General features: G+C 35.2%; 1 protein-coding gene across 1 annotated transcript in view; it reads left to right on the forward strand.

Annotated features, from left to right (window-relative positions):
* The window catches only part of LOC129798176 (zinc finger protein jing), a 108,547-nt gene that overhangs the window by 73,432 nt on the left and 10,906 nt on the right, over window positions 1–24,209 (forward strand). The window contains exons 2-4 of the mRNA XM_055841188.1: window positions 18,210–20,292; window positions 20,355–20,502; window positions 23,978–24,158. Of these exons, the coding sequence (XP_055697163.1) occupies window positions 18,210–20,292; window positions 20,355–20,502; window positions 23,978–24,158 (2,412 nt within the window). The remainder of the gene's footprint in view (window positions 1–18,209; window positions 20,293–20,354; window positions 20,503–23,977; window positions 24,159–24,209) is intronic.

The raw sequence follows: 24,209 nt of genomic DNA on the forward strand, positions 1-24,209 counted from the left end.
TCTCACCCAAAGCTCTAAAAGTTTCCGCAAATTTCCAAGAAATGTGCTAAGTTGCGTCTGGGTGCTTTTAGTGGGAAAAGTCTTCATCATACGAGTCGCCAAAATGACGTGTGGGGGAGATTGAGTGGAGGCGACGTCACACATTATTACGTGACATAGATGTCACGCGTCGGTTGGCGCGCTTCTAGGGTATAGTATAATGCCGATGTTCAATTGAATAAGAAAACGTAATACACTTTCCTCCCGCCATCCGGTGAGTGTGTGAGTGGTGAGAGTGAATTTACGATATATATATATATATATATTTATATACATATATATGTGGAATTTAAGGAGTGTGTAGAGCAGTAAAAGTTCACCTCCTACTCCCCCAGCGATGCGTTGACATCAATATCAGAAATGTTTGGTTATGAATGTGAGACAGGGACAGAGGTATATAGCATTTCTATTAATATTCACGTTCCATCTCATTCTTTCATTTTCTTCCCACTCCCTCCCTCTCTGTCTCACACACAGATATATAGGCTAAAATTAAATGCTTTTGTAAATGCATGATGTGTCTGCGCGGAGAGACAGGGATGGGTAGTGTTGGGGTACACTGTCTGTCTTCCACTTAACCACATATATAGTTTGTGCTATGTGGAGTCATGTGTACAATAAAAAGTTCATTAAACTCACATTCGTCGATGCGCGAGGTGAAGAAGCGCGCTCGTTTTGTGGGCCTGTTCTTTTTTGTTGTTGTTTTTTTTTTCGTCCCATCCCGTGAATCCGCGCTCCACTCACGAGACTCACAGAAGCGTGATGGGATATTCATGTACCAATATTTGTGGCATATTTCCACGTGAAAAAGCACCCATCCAAAAAAACACATTCCCTCCAGAGAGGAAAATTTAGTCAATGATACGTCAATCTAGCCAAAAAAAAATGCACTCATTGTATATCAAATCCACCCACAAATTGCAATTCCTGCACTCCAAATGCAGTCAATTTGATGTGTAAGCATGAGTGTGGGTGATGATCCTCTGTGCACCGCGTGAAATGTCAATGGTGAATTTTGATACATTGCACACTTGCAGTATGTGGCTGCAAAAAAGGCATACACAGCATACAGAGAGTGACGATGAAAAAAAAAAGAAGCGAATTGGTGAAAAAGTCGCGAATTTACGTCGCGTCTGTGTGTCGCGCATGTGGTTTTTTTTTCGCCATCATTCACTGTGCAAATTGTTGTTTTCAAATGAAACGAAATTCCTATATAGCCCCGACCTACACCAACAATTCTGACTGGCCAAACTCGCCTTTTATAATTTCGATGACTTTCAAAAAAGCTTATTTAAAATAATATACACACACATGTGGAAATGGCATAAAAGATTGCCAAAAATCACATCTTAAATGATGTGCGATGCCTCTTTTTTCTGCTTGGGTAAATTAAGCCGAAGACTCTTGTCTCACACTGCGATGCCGATTGCGATCAGCCAAACAATGCCATCCATTGTGGTGGAAAGAACGAGGATTACACCAAAAGCTCTCTATATCTTCTCACGTTCGAGACTTCCTAATTAATCTTTCGCGGAATTTTTTTTTCTACTGCAATTTGCAGTCTATACGAATGTGAATAAGCTTAAAGAAGTGTTATATATGGGGACTAATGACAATGGGTCCTTTGACATTTACTTTGTCTTCTCTGTAAGATTATCAATATTAGTATACCCTTTTTATATTCAATACATATTTATCAATATAGCAATTCAAAAACAAAACCTAATGATATTAGAACGTAATCTTTTGTATTTAGGTGATCGATATTATAACATTGCATTAAGGAATATCAATTTTGTAAACATGTTTTCAAAACTGCCTATGGAAGTAAGCGAGATAAGTAGATTTAGATTTTATTTGCTCTCACTGAAATGTCAAAAAATGCTTACAAAAGTTATTGTACGTTGGCAATAAAGACGATTAAAACTATATTACACTCACTCTTATTAAAATGTGAAATGTGGAGGTCAGAGCGAAAATAGCACATATCCTATGCTTTAGCCATAGGAGCCATAGGATATGTGCCATTTGTGCTCTGAGCTCCACAAATATTTTTTTACAAAATATAACTTATTTTGTATTGCGTATGATACCCAGTGCACAATAACTTTTGTTTTGTAAACTTGTGGTTGACACTTTAAAAGGAGTCAATGAAATTTACGCTGAATGGACAATAACTTGTTTAGTAAACATGTTTTTGACATTTCAATGAGAGTGAGTGAGATCTAGATCTAGTCATCTCGCTGATTCTCATAGGAAATTTTGAAAACATGTTTACAAACAACAGTTATTGTGCGTTGGGCATTACCTGTAATCATCTCACTCACTCTCATAGGCAGTTACGGAAATATGTTTACAAAACAAATATTGCTTTTGTTTTGTAAACGTTTTTTTAAATTGCAATGAGAGTGATTGAGATCTAGATTTAGTTATTTTACTCACTCATTCAGGCAGTTTCGAAAACATGTTTACATAACAATAGTTATTGTGCATTGGACATAATATTAAAAACTTGGTTATTACACAAATATTTATATGTTGCTAATGAGTGAATATTGTGACCAGCGAACAATAACTTTTGTTTGTAAACATGTTTTCAAAATTTCCCATGAGAATGAGCTAGATGACTAGATATGGATCTCATTCACTCTCATTGAAATGTCAAAAACATGTATACTAAACAAAAGTTATTGTGTGTTCGGCATTACAGAAATAAAGCAAAGATTGGAAAAATATTGGGTAACTGTACCAAATTTCGACCGGCTTACAATTTCGGCCACTTCTTTTGTTCCTCAAACTTCCATAAATTTTTGGTTTTTTGCATACCGTAGTGATGTTACTATACAAAAAGAAACAAAAAAATGTTGCTTCGACAAACGAAATTATGTGAAAAATATTTTGGAAGAATTCCAGATAGGCAAGGAGCTAAATATGTGAATCAAGGTGGCTGAAATGTTAGTCATCTTATAATGTATTAAGAATGATTTTTAGAAAAAAACAAAGACGATGAGTTATCGGTACAAGGTTCCAAGCAGCACTCCTTAAAAAAGGAGTTACAAAAAATGCTATTTGTATTAAAAATACTACAGTGCCCGCTTCGTTATCCGGATGATTGGGAGACAATATGACAGATGTCCGCTTCGTAATCCGGATGGATTTTTTGAATTTGTTCAACGTCTCGAAAATATAATACAAGTTATTATACTTCATTTATTAAACAAAAACATCACAGGATAATTCATTTTTATTGCTGAACACATATGCATATATAACCTCAAAATTATTTAAAATGTAACCGTCTATAACTCGTCCGGATTACGTCGATCCGGATTAGAGAGCGGGCACTGTACTTTTCAAACTTACGACTTTGGCGCTTGCATGCAACTATCCGAACTTTGGTACAGTTACCCTCGTTCTTTTTTTCAATCTTAAATGTCAAAAAAATAAACAAGATTACTTTTATATGAAAATGCTTCAAACGATTGGTTAATTTATACGCCAGTTTATTACCAACATTTTGACTACACAAAATAGCAAATGTTCGTCAAACGATCAATATCTTAAAATTTTAATATTCTTCCGTCAAGATCTTGTAGATATTTGGTTAATATTGAGATCATTAGGGGAAACTGGGGCAGCACTAAACACGGGATAGTTGTAAACAAAACACTGATATACATGTGTACACTACTTAGACTTATATCGACTATTTGTACAGGGAACAAGGATCCTTATATTAAATATAAATTCATATAGGTCTCGTTCACCTAAAATAAATATTTAATTAAAAACATTGTAGTGTTTACAACTACCCCATGTTTACTACTTCCCCAGTTTCCCCTATTATCCTTTATTCTCAATTTATATTAAGAGATTAATATCATGATATAAAAATTTAAGTATGTAATAGGATTGAGAGAGAGAGTGGCTGTAGTTAACAATAGTTTGTAATTTTGGATTTGACGTCCTCTTTCTAATATTATGCAAACTCTTTTACAAATTTTAGTAAATTTTTGCGGAATAATTTTGAACGTGATCTGAATTTAAATTTGGCGCAAGTGTGAACTTTAACAGAAAACTTCATTTTTCAGAAACATTCAAAGGCTTCCACATTTTCTGTTATTCCATAACCGTCACATATAGGCATATCATGGGCATAAAGTATTAAACATAAAGTTAACATAATGCTTATAACATCTCTGTTCTGCAATATTATGTGTAAAATTTCAGAGGCTACCCACTTTTCTTTCGTGAACTTCCTTAAATTTAATAGCAATAATGTTGTGCTTGATGAATTATGCTTCGGGCTACCTTGGAATGGATAATTTGTGAGAAAGAGATTCGTGGAGAGATTTAAATAGATTTAAATCTCCTTGTGTCTCTGAAAATGCCAGGGAAGCAGTGCGCATGCATAAGTCGGGTTAATTCGCGGGGAAAACAGGTGCATTAAAAGCATTTTGCGATTTAAATCTTCTTCATGGGTTGTGAGAAGGAATTTTCCTCTGGATTAAATAGCACGACTGATTCTCATGCGGAAGGTATTTGATTAGAATCTTGCCGTGTCTGTCGTATCTATACATAAAGTTTTGCGTGGTGTTGACTTCTAAAGAGATCTCTTGAGATTCTTTTACTTTCAAAAAGAGCGCCTTTGTCTGTGGAAATGTCCAAGGGGTGTGGGATCTCTGTGTTGAGAGGGGTTGGGATGGGAAATGTCGCGTGATAATTGAAAGGTGACGGAAGGAGGACGATAAGGGAGGGTGCGGCATAACATAAAACATGAAATTATGCCATGAGACGTTCAAATGGCACGTGCTTGCCATGTTGCTGTTGACATCTCCAAGAGTGCTCGCTGAAATCCTGCATTTCGTCGAATTTTATTGTTATGTGAGACCATTTCTTCCCGGACAAACCATCTACCGAAGCGTGATTTGAGTGTCCAAGAGAGATGAGAATAAAAAAGAATGATGACAGCATAGAATTTCCGGCGCGCAATCTCAGCACAATTTAACCATTTTTGCTTGGGGAAATGTGCAATAAAGTGCAGTGTTGTGTGGAGGATTTAATTTTCAAGCGGGCGCCATGTGGAGTTTGGCCTTTTCAAAAAAAAAAAGAACAACAACAAAAAAGGAGGACTAGCATCCTACACAGTAAACCTCTAATTAATAAAGATTTTTGGTCACAACCTCTTCGTGCAAACATCACATTTATTTAATTCCAACTGGGATGTTTATTTATTCATTTTAATTCACTTTTCTCCAAATGCAAATTTTCAACAGTTGCATCGTAAATTATTTGTTAATTTGTTTCATTTTGTGTTGTTTAAATTGAACGCTGAGATTTGTGTTTTGTGAAGGAATCTCTCTGGGTGAGAAAAAAAGGAGGAGAGAAAGAATGTAGAATACGTAATTTTGTGTTTATTTCCTACTTTTTATTGCTTCTGCTAATACGACTTTTTCTAAAGTCTGCTGTATATGAGTTGTTTCTAATGGTTTCTTTACGACTGAACATGATGTTGTTACAGGTTTCTATTTGGGAAATTGTTGATTAGGTCTTTGTTTAGCTTTCTGGAGCATTTAGAACTTATAAAAGCTGTTTTAGATGCTTTTAGAACTACATTTTGTAGTATTTGGGAAAAGACAATAGTGCGCCAACTGGTGGAAGGATAAATAATTAAGTCAGGATATAACTAAGAGATGATTATGCAATGCTTTTCATGCAGAAACCCCAATTTTTGATGTTTCTCTACTGGAAAATTTCTTTATGAGCTTTTCGTGACAAACTTTGTTAAGTCTTCGTGTAATTAATAGTCACATCTCTGACTTTGAAATAAAGAAATACAAATACGGACGAGACTGAGGAAAAACTTGAGTTGAGAATAAGTAAAACAAGGTATAAATGAGTGGTTTGTTTGTTTAAAATGTAGAGAATGGTGACTATAATAAAATAGATGCTAGTTCGACGACCTTCATGCTATTTTATTGCATTTATTCCTGCAATACTTGAAAACGGCAACTTTTGTCACTACAATATGCAATAAAAATCATTCTTTGTGTTTACCTTTTTGAGTGCAGACGTTCTTACTGAAATGCAGAGAAAAAAAATGAAACGTGGGGTGGAAAAATTTCCTAGCTGGTTGCACTTGATGAGGAAGAGACTTCTTATTCTGCTCCATGGCGTCTCAACATTCATGGATCGTTTTTTTTTTTAGTAATATCGTGCAGAGTCATCAACTCTATAGCAATATGATTATCGGTTCTCGAAGAGTGTGGAATATTTTGATTTAGAGCAAAAATTAAAATGAATATAATAGATTAACTTTAGCTGTCACTTCCATCAACACATGATGGGAAAATTTTGCATTTTTGCAATCACGAAGTGCTTGGTGGATAGTAACAAATTTATGCACCTCTCGCAAGTGCTACTGCTCATTCACATTTTTTTCCATTGAGGTTCTTTCGTGTTCTATCCCTCATGCATTTTTTCTATATAATGCTCTATTATTTAGTATAGATTCCTTTTTTTATTTTTAAATGTGAATGGCACAATCTTGGGCTTCTATCTCAATTAATTCCCTCTGTCTTTTGGTGTTCATTTGAGTGTGGAGTTTTCATGAATAGTAATCACGGTGTAAACAAGGAAGACTGTCGACACTGCGTGAAATTTTCCTGATTCATGAGAAATCGAGGCATAATCTCAATGGGTTTTATACATTTCCAGAGAAGAATTATTATCAATTATTGTAAAAACGACGATAAAACGAAAAATTCCACTGATTCACATTTCTAGTGAATTTCTAGTGAATGTAATCTAATCATTATAATTAAGATCAGTTGATTTATTTGTAGAATTATTACTGTATTTTTAAGTATGATATCATTTCTCTTTTTTTAATGAAATTTATTATTTTATTAAATATTTCAATTTTGGGAAACATTCGAGATTTTCACTTTTTGGATTAATTAGTGATAAAGTTGATTATAATGCATTCTAATGATAAAAATTTAAATCTTACCGAATTCTGGATTAACTTCCTTAATTTTTTATCATACAAGATTGTTAGGATATTTTAACGTGGTCTAGCATTTATAGGGCATATGGACCATTAGATTAAAAAAAATATATATATTAGGATTTTGAAACTTTAGGAAACTGGGCTTAACTTGCTAAACCAACAGTCTGAAAATCCTTTTCTTTTATATCCCCACTCATCCCTCTCTATACCCTACCCAGGTCTCAGGCCCTAAACATACATTAAGAAAAAAAAGAACACATAACTTTAACACTTTTTAGGTGTAAAAATATATCAACATTTTTTAATGTTATTTTTACCCCTTTTTAAGGGTAAAATTAACATGAAAAAGGGTAACTTTAACCCCTAATACACATAAAAAGGGTAATATTTACACCGATTTAGGATCAATACTGCGGGGTAAAATTAACGTTTCCGGAATGTTATTTTAACTTTTTCGGATTTCTCTCTCAGTGTATCATGACCGACAACCTATACGGTTAAACAACTGTCACTAACTCACAATCAGTTACATAAAAATAAATAAATAAGTAACACAAATCTGTAACCTGCACACTTTTAAGCACTCCTATGAGTGATACTGCCAGGCTTCCAAACTCTGAAAGTCCTATACACAATCTATCTTGAAGGAAGTTTTAGATTCCAATTAAACCCTATTGGGATACTACAAGATCATACAAAATATTTGTAATTCAATATTACCACTGAACCTTTAGGAACGTAAACTACATATTTTTTGGAGAAATATTTTCTTATTTTAGGATTAAAACAAACCCATAAATTATATATTTTGCACTGGGAGAAAACAGGCCAAAGTCAATGAGGCCATTTACACCGTCGGATAGGATTGAGATAAATTGTCCCAAAATCGGTTTTTGGGACAACTCAGTGAGAATCTAATACGACAGTCTAAATTACCTCAATGAAATCGTTTAGAGTACTGCCTTAGATTAAGACTTAATTATCCGAAATCCGATTTTGGAACAGTTCAATCCCAATCTAATGCGGCGGTGTAAATGGCCTCAATGAAATTTTTAATCAAACTTGGCTTATCTTAGCCTTGATAATGATTCTGAAATATTACTTTCTAATTAAAGAAAACACTATTCGATAAAGCCACAAAAAACACTGATCGTAAAGTTTATTTATTGTCTTGTTTTCTTTTTAGTAACTGTTGTTTTTTTTATTTTTTTTATTTCCAGTTCATTCATTTGTTGTTTTTTCTAATTGTTTTGAAACATTGACCTTGTTTTTATAAGAATTGTAGGTGATGAAATAAAAAATATTTCAACTGCCAAAAGTGCCAAATATCCGGAAAAATTTAAAAAAAAAACCAAAATCGATATATTTAACCGATTGGTCTCCATGTGTATCTGGTCTATCTGGTTATATGTGGCTAAACAGACAAATATCGAGACGACAGATCCACAAATACGCTTTATTAACTCAATTTTAAAATTAATTATGGTACCAATTCATTGTTTTATCTGTTCATTTGTGCTTTTTATCTCTTGCGGATTTTTTTGCAGCCCATATGAGGGTGGTTTTTCATGAAATTGACATTGGCTTTTATGGTATGTCAATACTGTAATGAATATCGATGCCATGAATATTCTCAATACAATAAATCAGTGATTATTGTTGAATTTTGCTATTATGCTACATATATATATGCCTCTCTTTTCACTCCAAAATATATTTCATCACTCAACCAATCAACACATTCAATCTCCTCTTGAACATGTATCCCATTAGGCATTGATAAATAATGTTTGTGAAATTGAATTTCAATTTTCATTTCCCGAATTCCAGACATCATTTACCGTCCATTTACAAAATCTCCAATTGATCACTCATGGGATGCGCAATTATCTCCAGGAATCTCGTCTTGTTTGGGGCCATTCTATGGCGTATATAATTCTATTTTGTGGCAAATGGGGAAAATTCAAAATTGACGACCGCAGACGATGAAAATTAACTTGGTTACCATTTAGAATTACTACTCTTGGATCTTTTTTTTACTGCTTGTTTAATTTTCTCACTGTATAATGACGCCTTCGACGAGGAAATTATCTATTTTCCTGCTTTTAATTTCAGGCGTGAATCACTTTTTCTCTCTTTTTGAAATGAAATTCTTGGAAGACATTTCTTTATTATCCATCTCACCTTCTTCTATGGTTATTACTTCTTAGAGTGGTTCTTGTGGTCATGGTTCGTTCTTTTTTTTTCCTTCTGGCGTCCATGGTCAGAATGTGGTCCACGATTGACCTCAGAATGCTCTCACAGTGTCTTCATTGTACTCACCTCCTGAACACACTTTTTTTCGGCGCGAATTTCGAGGGCAGAATTAGCACCATCATTGTGGTAACCGACATTCCTGGAATAGTTGGTGTGTATGCGAAAATTGTGTTGGCAAAAGGAGGAATAATTATGATGTATTGCATATGTTATGTATGTGGTTCATGGAGAGTCCTCTTAAAATTATTATTATTACTAATATTTCGCGTGTGGATCACCATCAACCAAATAGTTTTTGTAGTGTAGAGCCAGTTGAAGTGAATTATTTAAATGTTGGGGAATTATTTAGAGTGCAGTTGGGAAAATTGTGGGTATTCACGGAAATTTGCTTGTGAGTTATTTGCTAGAATTGCTACAATTTCAACATAAGAATTTACCTAATAATTACATGTAATTTAATATCCGGTAAGATATTAATTTATTCCCAGAGAATATTTTTTAATTAGGTCTAATTTCTTAAGAAATCCCAGGGATTTATTTACTAGTGTGTCACTTAGCAATTTTCGAGAATTTTTTTATTGCAACTAAGTTTCGTGTTTCTTAATTTTATTTTTCATACGCATTATTTTTTTACTCATTTTCTTTCTGTAGGTACGATTTTAATTAGTTATTTCCGTATAAAATATTCAAATTTAATTTTAAAAAAATCTAATGGAAACTCGTTTCAAATAAAATATCAAAATTTTCTGTTGCAGCGTAAGTGTTTCATTCTATTTCCTTGTCCATTCCGTAGTATTTCTTTCAAAACCGTACTCAATATTTCGTATCTCATAAACAAAGGAGTCCTTTGTTAACATTTATAACTAGATTATTTATTATAATATTATTCTCTATATCAATAATCTTCCAAAATCGAAATATTTTCACAGTTCCTAAAAAGCAGATAGTTTTTTATATCATATTCTCCTGTATTTTGTTAATTTCTTTTAATTTTTCAATTTTCTCCTTCATAATTATTTTTTTCTAATTATAAAGCCTCCATGACGCCTTTTAGATTGGAAAAATTTCATGAAATCAAAATTGACATCCTTCGCATCAGGGGTGAGCAAGAACCATTTGAAACCGGATAAACGTCAAAATACGTTTGTCCGGGTAGCGTTTGGCCATTGATGTACAATTTTCATTTGACGTTTGTTCGGTTTCAAACGGTTCTTGCTCACCTCAGCCTTATATTCTCAAATTTATTGCATATAACCATCTCACTCTTTTGCACTCAAAATTCGATTGAACTAAATTTAATTTGGTGTGATGTTTAATAGAAGAAGAAGAGTTCGAAAGAGTGCGATATACATATGCAATTGAAAAAGTAATGGCACTGACACACCTTTTAGATCGGGAAAATTTCATGAAGTCGAAATTCACATCCCGTTCTTTCTTAAAAGTTTTGCATATGTCTATCTTATTTTTTCACACTCTTCTTCTTCCTTTTAACATCACACCAAATTTAATTTAGTTCAATTTCGAGTCGGAAAGAGTAGGATAGATTTATGCAAGTCCTTCGATAAAGAAAGGGACACGAATTTTGCTTTCATGAAATTTTACAGATCTAAAAGGTGTGTCGGAGGAATAATGGTCGTCAATTTAGATTACATGAAATTATTCGGATATAAAAGGTGTATCAGAGCCATGAAAATTCATCATTTTAAATTACTGTACAGATCAGTATTTTAAGAAGTATTTTCATGTCTTCCATAACTAGCAGAACAATGTATCATTATTTTAAGAGTTATAAGTGGAAAGATCTTAAAAGTTAAATATGCCAGTTTGCTGACATTTTTATAATTCATCTGCTCCAGATAGGATTTTTCTTAAAATAAATCTTCCAAATTTAGGACATTTTCTTTTTTTCTCCGGAATTTCTGGCAAAGAATTCTCCATTAAACTAAAATTTTCCTTGTTTGGAAGCAATATCTCTCTTCAAATTGCCAATCTATGGAGCTTTTGCGTGTAACCAAAGTCACAATAGTCGATGGGAAAATTGACTTTGGACATGTGCCACTAAATGTATGTTTTCAATAGTATCCAATTTTCAGTATGCGAGAAAATGGATCGAAGGATAGTGCACTTTAATTTGGTTTGAAGCTCAATCTAAACTCAGGCACGCTTTCACATTGAACTTATTGATTTATTTTTGTCAAGTACAACTGCAAATGCATTTGGATGTCTGAAGAAAATTTCACAGACTTTTTCCTAAGGGACACTATATGGGTGTTAATTTGAGGATTTAATGTCAGGTTTTATTGCTGGAGTTGAGTCCCCTCAAGACCGGTATTTATTTAGTGTTTTGGATGAGGATCTCTTAACTGGTGAATTGAGATGTATTTTCGAAGAAACTTGGGAACAATTAATATCACTGGAGAGTGTTTGAAATTGAAGGGAGAATTCAATGCTATCCCAATGACCACAAGGATGAAGGGGTTGATTTATCTAAAGCAGGAAGTTAGAGGCTACCCAAAGTGCCACTCCATCTCATTTTGGAAATTCTGGGTGGGGCTAAAGGGAGGAGAAGAACCAGGAAGCAGACTGACCCCATAGGGAAGGGTAAAAAGGCAATTTTGTGGTTAGGAAAATGAGAAAATACGGTGGCAGTATTTATAAACACTCTCCCCAATAAATACAGAAGTGTGATATGATGTATTGGCACTCCATAGAGTTTCACAAGCACATAGAGGCACTCTTGCATGATATGAATGAATAAATGATATTTATGAGCGTAATCGAACAAGGAAACAGTTTTACACACGGATTTACGATGATGATGCTCCAGTGTGACTTTGCCTATGATAGAACGTTAAATTGCACTCGCATAGTTGGGTGAGATTAATGGAAACGTGTTGGGAATCAATAATAATTCTTTATTTCTTGTCATTCCACCCATTTTCCATCCGTACTCTCGAGGCTAGGTAGATGGCGATAGTTAGTGGATTTATCTCGGAAACGCACGATGCGTTGAAACTCCCAGGAACTTTGGGTTTCCTTCCTCCCTTCCTGGTCTTGATGAAATTCTAGCTAGCAGGGGCGAACAAGTGGCTCAAAATGAAACCACTTGAAAGTGAAGAGGAGACTAGACAGGACAACAAAGGACTGTTGTTTCTTCTATTATTTTTTGTCTTGAAGAGAAAAACACGCTTCGTTAGCTTCAATTATTGTCCATTAGTATAGAATATTGAATTAACAACTTTTAAATGCTTCATGCCTCTCTAGTACATAAAAGTTTCACAAACTTTTGCATACAAAGTCATTTGAATTGCTTCAATATTTAATTAAGTAATAACAGTTTGTAATATTTTTGAATCAATACGGCACTAATTAGTGAAATATTGATCTTTGTTCTTCTATTACCCTGTTTACCCCAATAAAATATTTTAAAATGTGAGGTTATGACGTGTTTAACCTTAAAATAAATTTAGAATATATATAATGAACAAGAACTTTTCATACAATTTAAAACAGGGGTGTGCAACAACCGTTTGAAACCGAATAAACGTCAAAATAAGTTTGTTTATGTAGCGTTACGACCATTGACGTACAAGTTTCATTTGACATTTGTTCGGTTTCAAACGGTTCTTGCACACCTCTGATTTAGAAGAATAGAACGTAAAATTAGGATTATTTTTTCTATTTTTACCAAGACGTTTTTTTTTAAATGTAAGGTTATATTGTGCCTAACTTCAAAGGACATTTCAACAGATAAAAGTTTTTAATCATATTTTTTATATATATTTATATAGAAGCTTTCAATGTGCTCTGGATTATCAAAAAATCTATATGACTTCTTTGCAAATGTTGTTAATAATGTTCAAGATTCATGGTTACAAATCTAATTGTATTAATTTCACGGAGGATTTCAAAATTTCATTTTTTTTAAATTGAACATCAAAAGTCTACCAAAAATTTAAAATTTATTTCAATATTTAAATGTTCTTGTCTAGCCAAATTTACAATGTATTTAGGAAAAAAAAGATCTCTCTATCTAATTAATATTACAAATTAGGGTTTATGTACTTTGATATAAAAATGTTTTGTGTCAGTAAAAAACATATACTAAATTGTTTTACTTGTCTTATCTCTTAACTAGACAAATTAAGAATTGTATCTAATCCATTGTGCGTAACATGCAGTATTGCGGATTCGGGTAAACATAATCTAATTTTTTTGACAAAATGAAACTAAAACCAATAATTTTTTAAGAAAATTAGTAAAAATAAACATAGAACATAATTCTCTTACTGTCTGAATAAGGAAATTTCTTTTGAAATTGAGGTTATGTGTGACCTAACCTAATTTTCTACAAAAGAAAAAAGAAAACAATAACGAAAATTTACAACCCTTATTTAAATTCGAAAAATTTAATATTTTAAGAGCTTTAAAATCAGTTTATTTTTTAAGCTATTGCAAAATTTTCTAGATCTAGCCTAGATAGCAATTTTAAATTCTGCCACACATAAAATAATATTTCGAATTTTTAAGGTTACACTTTATTTATCACAAGAATAATAGTTGAAGCTTTTCAACGGCCATTCCATATTGCTTTTACATATAGTCTTGGGAACCTATCCTTCTTCTCTTAAATTCTTTTTTATAAGAACCTAATAATAATAGTTAATTAATTTAAATAATTTATCTAACTCACGATGATTTCAATCTCATTTTATTTGGTGTGTAGTGGAATTCACTTTAAAGTCCCGTCTCAAGTTCTGTCGTATTCTCGCAACATTTCTAATTTACTATTCCCAAGTGGGAACGTTTTCCATTTTCTAATATTCATGAGGGTCTCATCAGCAACACCCCGGGATCCTCCCCACAAGAACTTGAAGTTATTCACCCCTTTGTGAGGTATCCGAGTGACGAAAGTTTGTTTTCCCGGCGCGTATGTGCTTACAATATCAAAAGCTCTATGGCACTTAGAACTTGGGAGAGGCCTCGGGTGTTGGAGCAAATGGAACAAGTTCTTGTATATCTAATTATCTAAATGGTGTCCCGATCGGTGCTTCAACGAGATTTACCGTCTCCCCAGACACATTCAATTTGATTAGCTGAAGAAGACACGCGGTTGCTGAGTAAATACTTGACAAATTGTGATATACTTCTTACTCTCCATGGGATGAGGAACGAAATTAAATATGTCCTAAAAATGTGTGGATAAAGATGATGAAAATTGTGGACTTTCCATCAAAATGATGCTTCAACGGAGGACAATGTTTGTGATGTAATTTCTGAGATTAGTATCATGGGTCTATGAGAAAACAATTTTCACTCATGTGGAAAGGAAAATTGAAAGGCACATGAAGTCTCACAAACCAGCCATTTGATCCAGATATCTTGATGGAAGAAAATGTTACCATGGCGAAAAGAAGTCAACAATATAAGAATATATCTCTGGGCTAAATTTATTCGGTCAATTCCTTTCTCATCTTTCCCAGATTAATGCTTTTTTTTTGCTTTCAAATGAAATATCTTGTTTTCTTCAGCCCCTACGTTTTATTAGGAAAAATTCCACTTTCTCATCACTTTTCCTCCCGGATGTGCTCCACTTTAATCCCTCTCCAATTGAGCAGAGTGCAAGCTTTTCAATTTTTCTGAGAGATTCTCTATGCCGACAAAGGAACTTTGAATGTGTGGTGATATTCCTCATCATCAGCCTACGGAGGCAATAGAATGAGCCAAAAGTGGAGGATGCACAAGTTTTTCGTGCGGTACTGATCAAGGGGGAGATAATGGATATGAATAGTGTACAATAGTCTTGAGCTTTGCAATTTTAAAGTTATTATGTGTAAATCATGTAAATATTGTGTTTAGGGTAAAAATAGTGAAATTATTTTTTTAACTAAGGGGATACGTTACAAAGTAAGGTTATAAGATTGCATAACCTGAAAAAGTATAATATTTTGCTAACATACAGCCTAGTTCTGGTTCAAAGTACCCAATTGCATTCAAATTAACATGAAATTTAGCATAAAATTTAAGTTATGACATTGCTCTAAAATTATTGACCAACAACTCGGGTTCGTATTTGAAAAACAAAAATATCAGTGACCAGTGATTTATGTCAATTACAAAATCTTTTTTTTTTTAATTTTATTTGAATCTCAACTTTGAAAACTAAATAATTTTTGCATAAGAATATTTTTTTTTAATTCTCAAAAATATTTCACGAAGCTAATCAATTGTAACCTGGCCACTTGACATTAATGAATTATAAATTCGAGTTGTATTAAGGTTAATTTCTCAATTTTCTGAGTTATGTATTTCGAAAAAAAAAGACATTTATCAACTCACTCAAATAATCATCACATAAATAATGATTGAAATATTTGAACAGTACGTCGGTTTTGACTTTTAAAATGGCTACCAATTTCTTAGGTTATGTTCAATATTCCATAACCTGATCACGAAAGACAACATGTCTTTATGTACTTGGTTGTTTCCGAAATAATATTTGCTCCAATTACAATTGTTTAGTATGGTAACAATCCTGTTCAGAATTGGTAGGCTTTCTAAAGGCATTGACAGACCTGAGGATTAGTCGAGAGACGACTTAGCGTAATTATATTCGAAATAATGGTTAACTCTTTCCGGACCACAACATATCCAGCGAACGAACTTCAGTAAAACTCACTTTTTTGTAAGTCTTAGTGGTCAAATATGATACTTTTGTAGAGAAAGAATTTTTTCCGCCTCTGGGAAATTTCAAAACTCATGGGTACTCTCGTCCCCAAAAGAACAAAAAGTAGACAAACTTAAATTTTCCAAAAGCCAAATGTCAAAATTATTGGCCATATTGGCAAAAAGTAGTTCCCGCTTGGAATTTTGTTACAAGGTTGGTGTCAAAAAGCAAATGACGGGCATTGGCGGGATAACCTTACATTTGACCTCTAGATTTTTGGGGACGAGAGTGCCCATGAAGTTTGAACAAGTTTTTTGAAAATTTAAGGAAAAATTGTTTTTCGAACTGTAATCTGTAATTGTTAGTTATCATACTTATTGAGAGTTTTTCCTTATTCTGGTCTATAAATATAAAAAAAGTCACAATATCTGCAAGGAAGCAGAAAATCGAAAATTCACGATTTTTGACCAAAAATATCTTAGCTCAGGACTTAACTCTTTCGCGTCCATAGGGTAATGTCATGATTCGGGGAAAAAAGTTTTTTTTGGGTATTTACATTAATTGAAATCTATCTGTTCGTGCACGACATCATAATAGAAGGATGTAAGATTCTTGGCTCATTTTCTCAAGACTCCAGTTAGATTTCAATTAATGTAAATAGCCAAAAAGAAACTTTTTTCCCCGGGTCATATATGACCCTATGGACGCGAAAGAGTTAATTGGGATCCTGCAAAAAATATCCTAGATTTGGACATCCTTATAGTTTGTAATTATCCATAAGAATCGGATTTTTATCGATTCTAGATAGTCTAAAAAAATTGTTGTTTCCATGGGTACCCAGAGTCCCAAAGGAGACGAAAGAGTTAAACCGCATTTCTATCATTTTCCACTAAACCGTCTCTCGGCTTAAGTCGTAAGTGTGTCTAGGGCATAAGACACCTTAACCTATTTTATAGATTACGGAATTGGAAAATCAATCCTGTGGTGTACTTCCTAAGCTTTCCTTGCCAAATCTTGTGGCACTTTAATACTGGATTCATCTCATCGTGAATCTCCAAAGAGTGCTGCTATTGTATTGGTGGGATGTAAAGTTCTCTGAATCAGAATCCGTCTGGTTGTGCTTCAGACATCGGTCATTGGACGAGAATCCAAGGTCACAATTTACCTGTACCTCTGAGCTTTCTTCTCCTCTCTTCATCCTCCAATTCTATCCCGTGTGCCTCGGGATTTAAATACCCAAAAGTCCAAAAGAGGCATTACTCTGGCTTCCATATATATATATATATATAGGAGGGATTCATGGCGAGACATTTTGGGGGTGTTTATGGGGGTCTCCTGGGAGCTCGATGCTTCCCAGCTGAACGCAGAAGCAATAGTGAGAGCTGGAGGAAGTGATGGAATCTTGGAGTGATGGTGTTTTGGTGTGTTGGCGCATGTCGAAATTGCGCAGTTGAATCTGTCTGGATGCGCCACCCGTCTGATCCTCTTCACCAGTTTCACCATTAGGCCAAGAACTTCCTCACTCTCTTTCGCGCTCTTGTGTACTTTTAACTCTCTTCTCTGGGATCTCTCTCGGGGCGCGGGCATTGACCATACGAACCAGAGTCGAATGCATCTTTTTTGTGCCCCATCTTCTCCCGGGTGGTCGAGAAGTCTTTAGCACTGTTCTTTAGCGCGCAACACTTTGCTTGTTTTCCTGGGTATTGCACGGTAACAAAATCAGTGACCAGTAGAGGTGCTAAAAGTTCTCCCAATGCACCTTGTCATCGGAGTCCCGCGACAAATCAATTAAAAAAATCAAATTGACGGTATGAGGATGATAATATTATGAAGAGTAGTGAAATTTCTTTAGACTTGGTGCATGAAAAATAAAAAGTGTGCTCAGGAGTGCTAATTCGAAGATGAAATTTTTGATCTATGAATTGTGTTAACAGATCTATAAAGACAATTTGTTGCTTGGATGATTAGAATACCCGCACTCTTCTGTACCTTTGTACCGGGATATGTTTGGACTGTCCCAGAGGGTCAGCCATTCCAAACCCCGGAGAGCAAGTGAGCTCATGATGATTGTTGTCCTCAAAGTTCTATATCGCGAAGATTGGCAAAAATTAGTTGGGGGAGGCTTGGCAAAATTTCTCGTAATCTCTGAGGTCTGAGATATTTCTATTTAGTGTGGAAGGTTTCCTGTTTCAAGGAACTGATGGAGTATTTCTTCTCTTTTTTTCTGATTAACAGTGGAGTCGCTGCTCTGAGTTGCACGGATTCGAGCACAACGCTCAGTGATACATCGGATCCGGGCTCACCGTACAGTTCAGCATCTCTGGAAGAGATCCAGAATTCAACAATGGCACCTCGACAAATGCAGGTAACCCCAACAAGTACACAAACAGCACCACATCAGTGGCCATGGAGTAGCGGAAGTGCCCTGCCATCGCCCATTGTTCCCGCCTCAGCTCCTGCTCCAGCCAGCAACAACAACAACAGCACCACCAGCAACAACAACCTCAAGCGAACGGAATCGGGCCTGAAGATGCTGGAGACGCCAAAGAGGATACGTCTGGCGGATAAATCGCCCAATGGACTGAAGAAGACATCAACGCCAATTCAGAAGGCCAAGGTGGAAGAATCACCGCCACAGACCAAGATCACGGGGTACTTCAAGTCGCAAATGAAGCCCGTGGCAACTACAAAGAAGGATCTCACGAATCTGGTGATTAGATCGAGGGAATTTCCCAAGGCCAAAGTGGACATGCAGACGAGGAGTCGAGCAGTGACGACGAAGACGGAGGAGAACAGGAAGAAGAGTGAGAGGAAAGCAAAGGCAGTTGTGGGTGTTTCTGGGACTAAGAAAATGCCCATTATCAATAAAGTGCCAGCAACTCCGCCGAAACGTCCGGTAGCTATTGCTCCTAGGGTCACGACGACTGAGAAGAAGCCTCAACAGAGTATTCTCCCTGTGGATCAGGTGAAGCATCAACCGACGGTGGTTTTGACAGCCATAAGACTTCCGCAATCTGCAAATTCTGGGCAAGCAGCTACGCAAGCAGCAGCAAATCAGATACATCCGGAAGCTGTGACAAAGAGTCCAGCTAAGGTTAATCCAGTTTTTCAGCTGCCCGTGGTATCCAACTTCGTGCAGATACCAAATATTCTGACCAAAGGCACCACCACGAATCTCCTGATGAACGGAGGGCATTTGGCGCGCATCAATGGCACGCATCCTGGACAGTACTTTCTCAATGGTGCTGCTGTCCTTAAGCTAGCCACTAGCAATACTGGAACTGTCACATCAATTGATGAGAATGGAGGAGCAAGAGCAAATGCTGGTGCTGGAGGAGTTCTGGGAAAATCTCCAGCTGGATTTGCTTCACCGGTCTTTATGACAACTCCCCAGGGAATTCTCCTCAATGCCACACTGCCCACGGTGATAACGTCACAATACTCGAATGTACATCAAAATCATCTACTGCCCAGCTTCAGTACACTACTCCAGCAGACGCAGCATCATCAGGGACAGTCGGTGTTTGCCTCATCGAGCACCACGAGTCAGGCATCTTGCTATCAATTCAACCAGGCGCCAATTGTGCCCAACATTCCAGCGTCTGGCTTTGCACAGAGCTTCCCATCGAAGATTCCACAGCCTCTGGCAACACCTTCAACAGTTACCCAAGCATCTGTCACCACGATGACTGAGACGCCCAAAATGAGTCCAGTCACGGTGAATGTAGACGCCACAGCTCCCGTGGTGCCTCTTCCGGACACCACGGCCAAGAATGTAGACCTTAGATCTCCAACACTGCCCACCCAGAGCCCAGAAGTTCCCCCTGTTTTGCCCTCGCCCAAGAGTCTCGTACTCGAGCAGATTCAACTGAAAACCTGCCCGGATCTCGAAGTGAGTCTCGTGGAGGTTGAACCAGTGGAAAAACTCAAGTCTCCACGTGTAGAAACTGATCTCCCCAACCTTCCGGAATGTGCCAAGAGCCCAATACTGTCACAGCCCAAAACCATCAGATTCCCGCCGCAGAATGGCGAGTTTATGCCCAAGGGTGTCCGGAAGTCAGATGGAAGGATTGTGGGCGTATGCTACTGGGATCAATGTACAGCTCGCTTTGATTCCAGCTCAAAGCTTCTCGATCATCTGCAAACGCAGCATGTAACGCCCCAAACTGTGCCCTTCTCGTGCCTCTGGGCCGGCTGCAAGGTTCACTCACGGCAATCGTGCTCCAGGCGATGGCTCGAGGGGCATGTGCTCTCACACGGTGGCCCCAAGCCTTTCAAGTGCATTTTCGACGGATGCGGACAGAGATTCGGATCGAGGGTGAGATTCTTTTTATTTAAAACTTACTTTTACAGTGGAACTGCAATGTTAATCCTTTGCAGATTGCTCTGGAGAAGCATGTCAATAGTCATCTCAATACCACGGAGAATTCTGGGAATTCTGCCAATAAGAGATCATCGGATCTTCCCGTGTCCAAACTCATCCGGAGGAATGGGAAGAAATTGCGGTATCGTCGGCAACCGTGGTCAGGTACGTATCTCAATTCGTTCTTTTGATAGTTTCGCGGATTGAAAATAATCAAAAAGTTTATAATAACAATTTTTTATAAAAAAACAATCATAGCGAAAATATTCAAAAATATTCTAACATTCGTACATTTTTATTCAAACTTTTTTTCCGAGTGTTTCTAGTTGAAATTAAAAAAAAAAAACAAAAGTTTTAAAAAATATTGTGATCAATTTTCATAAAAAAATATGATGCAGCTTTGCACAAAACTACACCAAAGATGTCATCTTATAAATTGACATCAAAATGTTAAGCAAGCACAACTACTATTTTATAACTAAATACTTTGCTCTTTTTTTTAAATAATTTATAGGCTTTGTACAATAATTTTTGTTTTGCGAACATGTTTTTGAAAAATGGTTAAGTGTAAGACCGACTTTAGACCTAAAGTTTAGCCCAGTTTCCGATGATCTCGAAATTCAAAATAGCAACCAATTTTATTGCTTTTTCAAGATTTAATGGATCCCTTGCCCATGTTGTCCAATCTCAAGTGATAATTTTCCAAAAAATCTTGATCGATAAGAAATTAGAGAAGTTAAACCATATGGCAGAGCCTTATACGGGCTTCAGACCTGAGACTTAGTTATATGGCTTAACTCTTTCGCGTCTTTAGGGTAATGTCATGACTCGGGGAAAAAAGTTTTTTTGGGTATTTACATTAATTGAAATCTATCTGTTCGTGCACGACATCATAATAGAAGGATGTAAGATTTTTGGCTCATTTTCTCAAGACTCCAGTTAGATTTCAATTAATGTAAATAGCCAAAAAGAAACTTTTCCCCGGGTCATATATGACCCTAAAGACGCGAAAGAGTTAACTGTTTTAATTCTTCATCAATCAAGATTTTTTGGAAAAAAATTGAGTTAGAATTGGATTCTTAAGGACAAATGATCTATTGAATTCTAAAAAAAGCAATAAAATTGGTTGCCATTTAGGATTTTGAGGCCGTCGGGAACTGAGCTAAACCTCTAGTCTGAAACCGCTTAGGCAAAGCCCGTATAAGAGAGTCAAATGGAGCTAGGTCTCACACACTACTCTTGCACTTTGCTCGTCGATCAAACTCGTGTTTACAAAACAAAAAAAAATGTGCCTTGTGTACTAGACTAATTCATCTAATTTTCATTACGGGATACCGAGGCAGAATAAGCCAGCAAATGAAATATTCATTAGCCTTAAGTTTGTGAAAATCATGTTTAAATTAGATTTATAAATATCGTCAGTTGGATCAGCAATTGTCATTGCTAATTGCAAGCACTGACTAATTCTGCCACGGTCTCCCTTATTCTACCTAATTCTTTCATTTAAAAAAATAAAAAAGGATAATTTCATTCCAATTGATTTTTTTATATTTTATTTTAATTTTTTTCGTTTTTTAACGAAGAAAATGTTTGGTTATGTTGATCTAACCTCAAAGAAAGACGATATAATCAGATTATTTCAGAAGAAAATTTTAAGTTGATCAAATGAAATATTTCATATCAATAAGAAAAAAAAATATTGACCCCACGATTTTAGGAAGTATTCCAATTTGTTTTTTGTCTTAGATGAAGACATTTTATTTGTCAAACTTTCAACGAAAATCGTTAGATATTTCAAAGTTGTAAATATTTCTGAATTTCTCTTTGAATTGCTATTTGTTATTTTATCAATATTTGAAGGTAGAGAAAACTAATTTGCAAAATTTCACAAAATTCACAAAATTTCCCAAGATTATTCCAAAATGAATCAAGTTATAACCTCAAAAAATTATTCAGAACTTCCTGTTTTCCACTTTATTCATATTTTTTTATTTTTAGAAAAATTTCAAAATTTGTCCTCAGTTCTAATTGAACTTTTATAGTTAAAACATGTAGATATATTAGAGTGGTAAACTTATGACATAGTTTTCAGGTTAGAATTTTTAGGTTAAATACAATGAAAATTCAAATTTCGAAATAAAAATTTTGACAATGTCTTTCAATTTCTCAACGACAAACTAGCGCAATTAATTTCAGAGGGATATCTCCGGTGATTTCCAGTGAAGAAGGTTAGTCACCCTAAAATGAAAACAATTTTTTGATTGTGCCCAGAGCTTTCGATCCTGATGAGTATCTTCTTTAGTGGTCAACTTAGACAAATACATAGACCAACCGCCATAAAAAGTCAGTTTTTCGCGAAAAAAAACACAGAAAAATTTAAAAAAAAAATTGAGAAAAGTACTCCAAAAGGAAAAGCCGTCCCACACTGACATCCTGCTAGTGATGATCTGTAACCCAATGAACCACACGATCCCTAAGAAAGACTCTGAAAATACAATTTAGTTGACCACTGAAGAAGATCCCTATCAAGATCTTCTGAAAAAGTGTTTTCTGGTTAGGATGACTAATAACCTTTTTCACTGGTAATCACCGGAGATAATCCTCTGAAATGTCTTTCATTTTCATATGACCATCAGGTCTCTTTGATGTTAGGTTATGCAATTCTAAACTTATTAAAAGACTTATTTTGAAACGCAAGGGTCGGAAATTTTTTTCGACTAACGGAATTACTAGATCATGCCTCTTGTTAAGGTTAATTTAGGATTAGGATTAAAGATCTTCTTGTTGTATTACGTCACTTAATTCCTATTAATTCCAATTAGTTACCACTAGTTGTCCTATTACTTAATATTTAAAAGTGTTTGAATTAGAAATAAAGTTTCACTTCTTTAAGAATTTAACATAACCTCAAATTCCAAACAAGAGGCCCTATTTTAACAACAAATTATTCCTCAAAATACAAAGTTCAATTTTCTGATATTTAAAAATTTTACTATGAAACAAGATCTTTTCAAAATCTTGGTTGTGGATGAATCACCAATAAAATTTGCTTAAATTACTGAATATAAAATTGTGCTGCATAAAACATCTCATGAAATTTTAAGTTTATACTCAACACTGAGAGAAATCCGAAAAAGTCAAAATAGCATTCCGGAAATGTTAATTTTACTCTGCAGTATTAACCCGAAATCGGTGTAAATATTACCCATTTTAGGTGTGTTATGGGTTAAAGTTAACCTTTTTTCATGTTGATTTTACCCTCTTTTTTTTCTCAGTGAAGTAACACAACGTAAAAGATCTTAAATTATTTTATTAGCTAGTAAGAATTAGGGATAAAAATTGCATTTTATTAAGAAGTTACGGAGTTTTTTTTACATTCAAAATTCGTCTTTGTTTATTGAGTTTAGAATCACCATAACCTCACAATCGAAAATTAAAAAATTAGGCTTTAGGTTTTTGGATCTTTCTTTATTGGTTTAATTTTCTTTTATAATAGTAATATTTTATTCATTTTTCTAAAGTATATTTTTCTGCATTGATTTCAACCATTTCAACACTCAAATTTACTTTGTGGTATTTTTTCCGAGTGTTGAAACTTGAAATTATGTTTATTTAAATATTCTACTTTTTTCTAAAATAGCTCGGATGTTCGATTTCTTCGATTCGGGCATCATGGAGGGTCTTCAGCATCGTCTTCTGATCTCTAGCTCCCTGGCCAGCGGTCCTGATGGCTCCCTGGTCTTCAGAGGCCGCAAAATGGGCCGTCGAGTACCCAAGAGCGGCATTCCTGAGATATACGTCTCCTGGATTCCGAGTGACATGTGAGTCTTCTGAGTTTTCTTTCTAGAGAACTTTGCAACTGACCTATTTGC

Source organism: Phlebotomus papatasi, chromosome 1, assembly GCF_024763615.1.
Source record: "Phlebotomus papatasi isolate M1 chromosome 1, Ppap_2.1, whole genome shotgun sequence".
NCBI classification, from domain to species: domain Eukaryota; kingdom Metazoa; phylum Arthropoda; class Insecta; order Diptera; family Psychodidae; genus Phlebotomus; species Phlebotomus papatasi.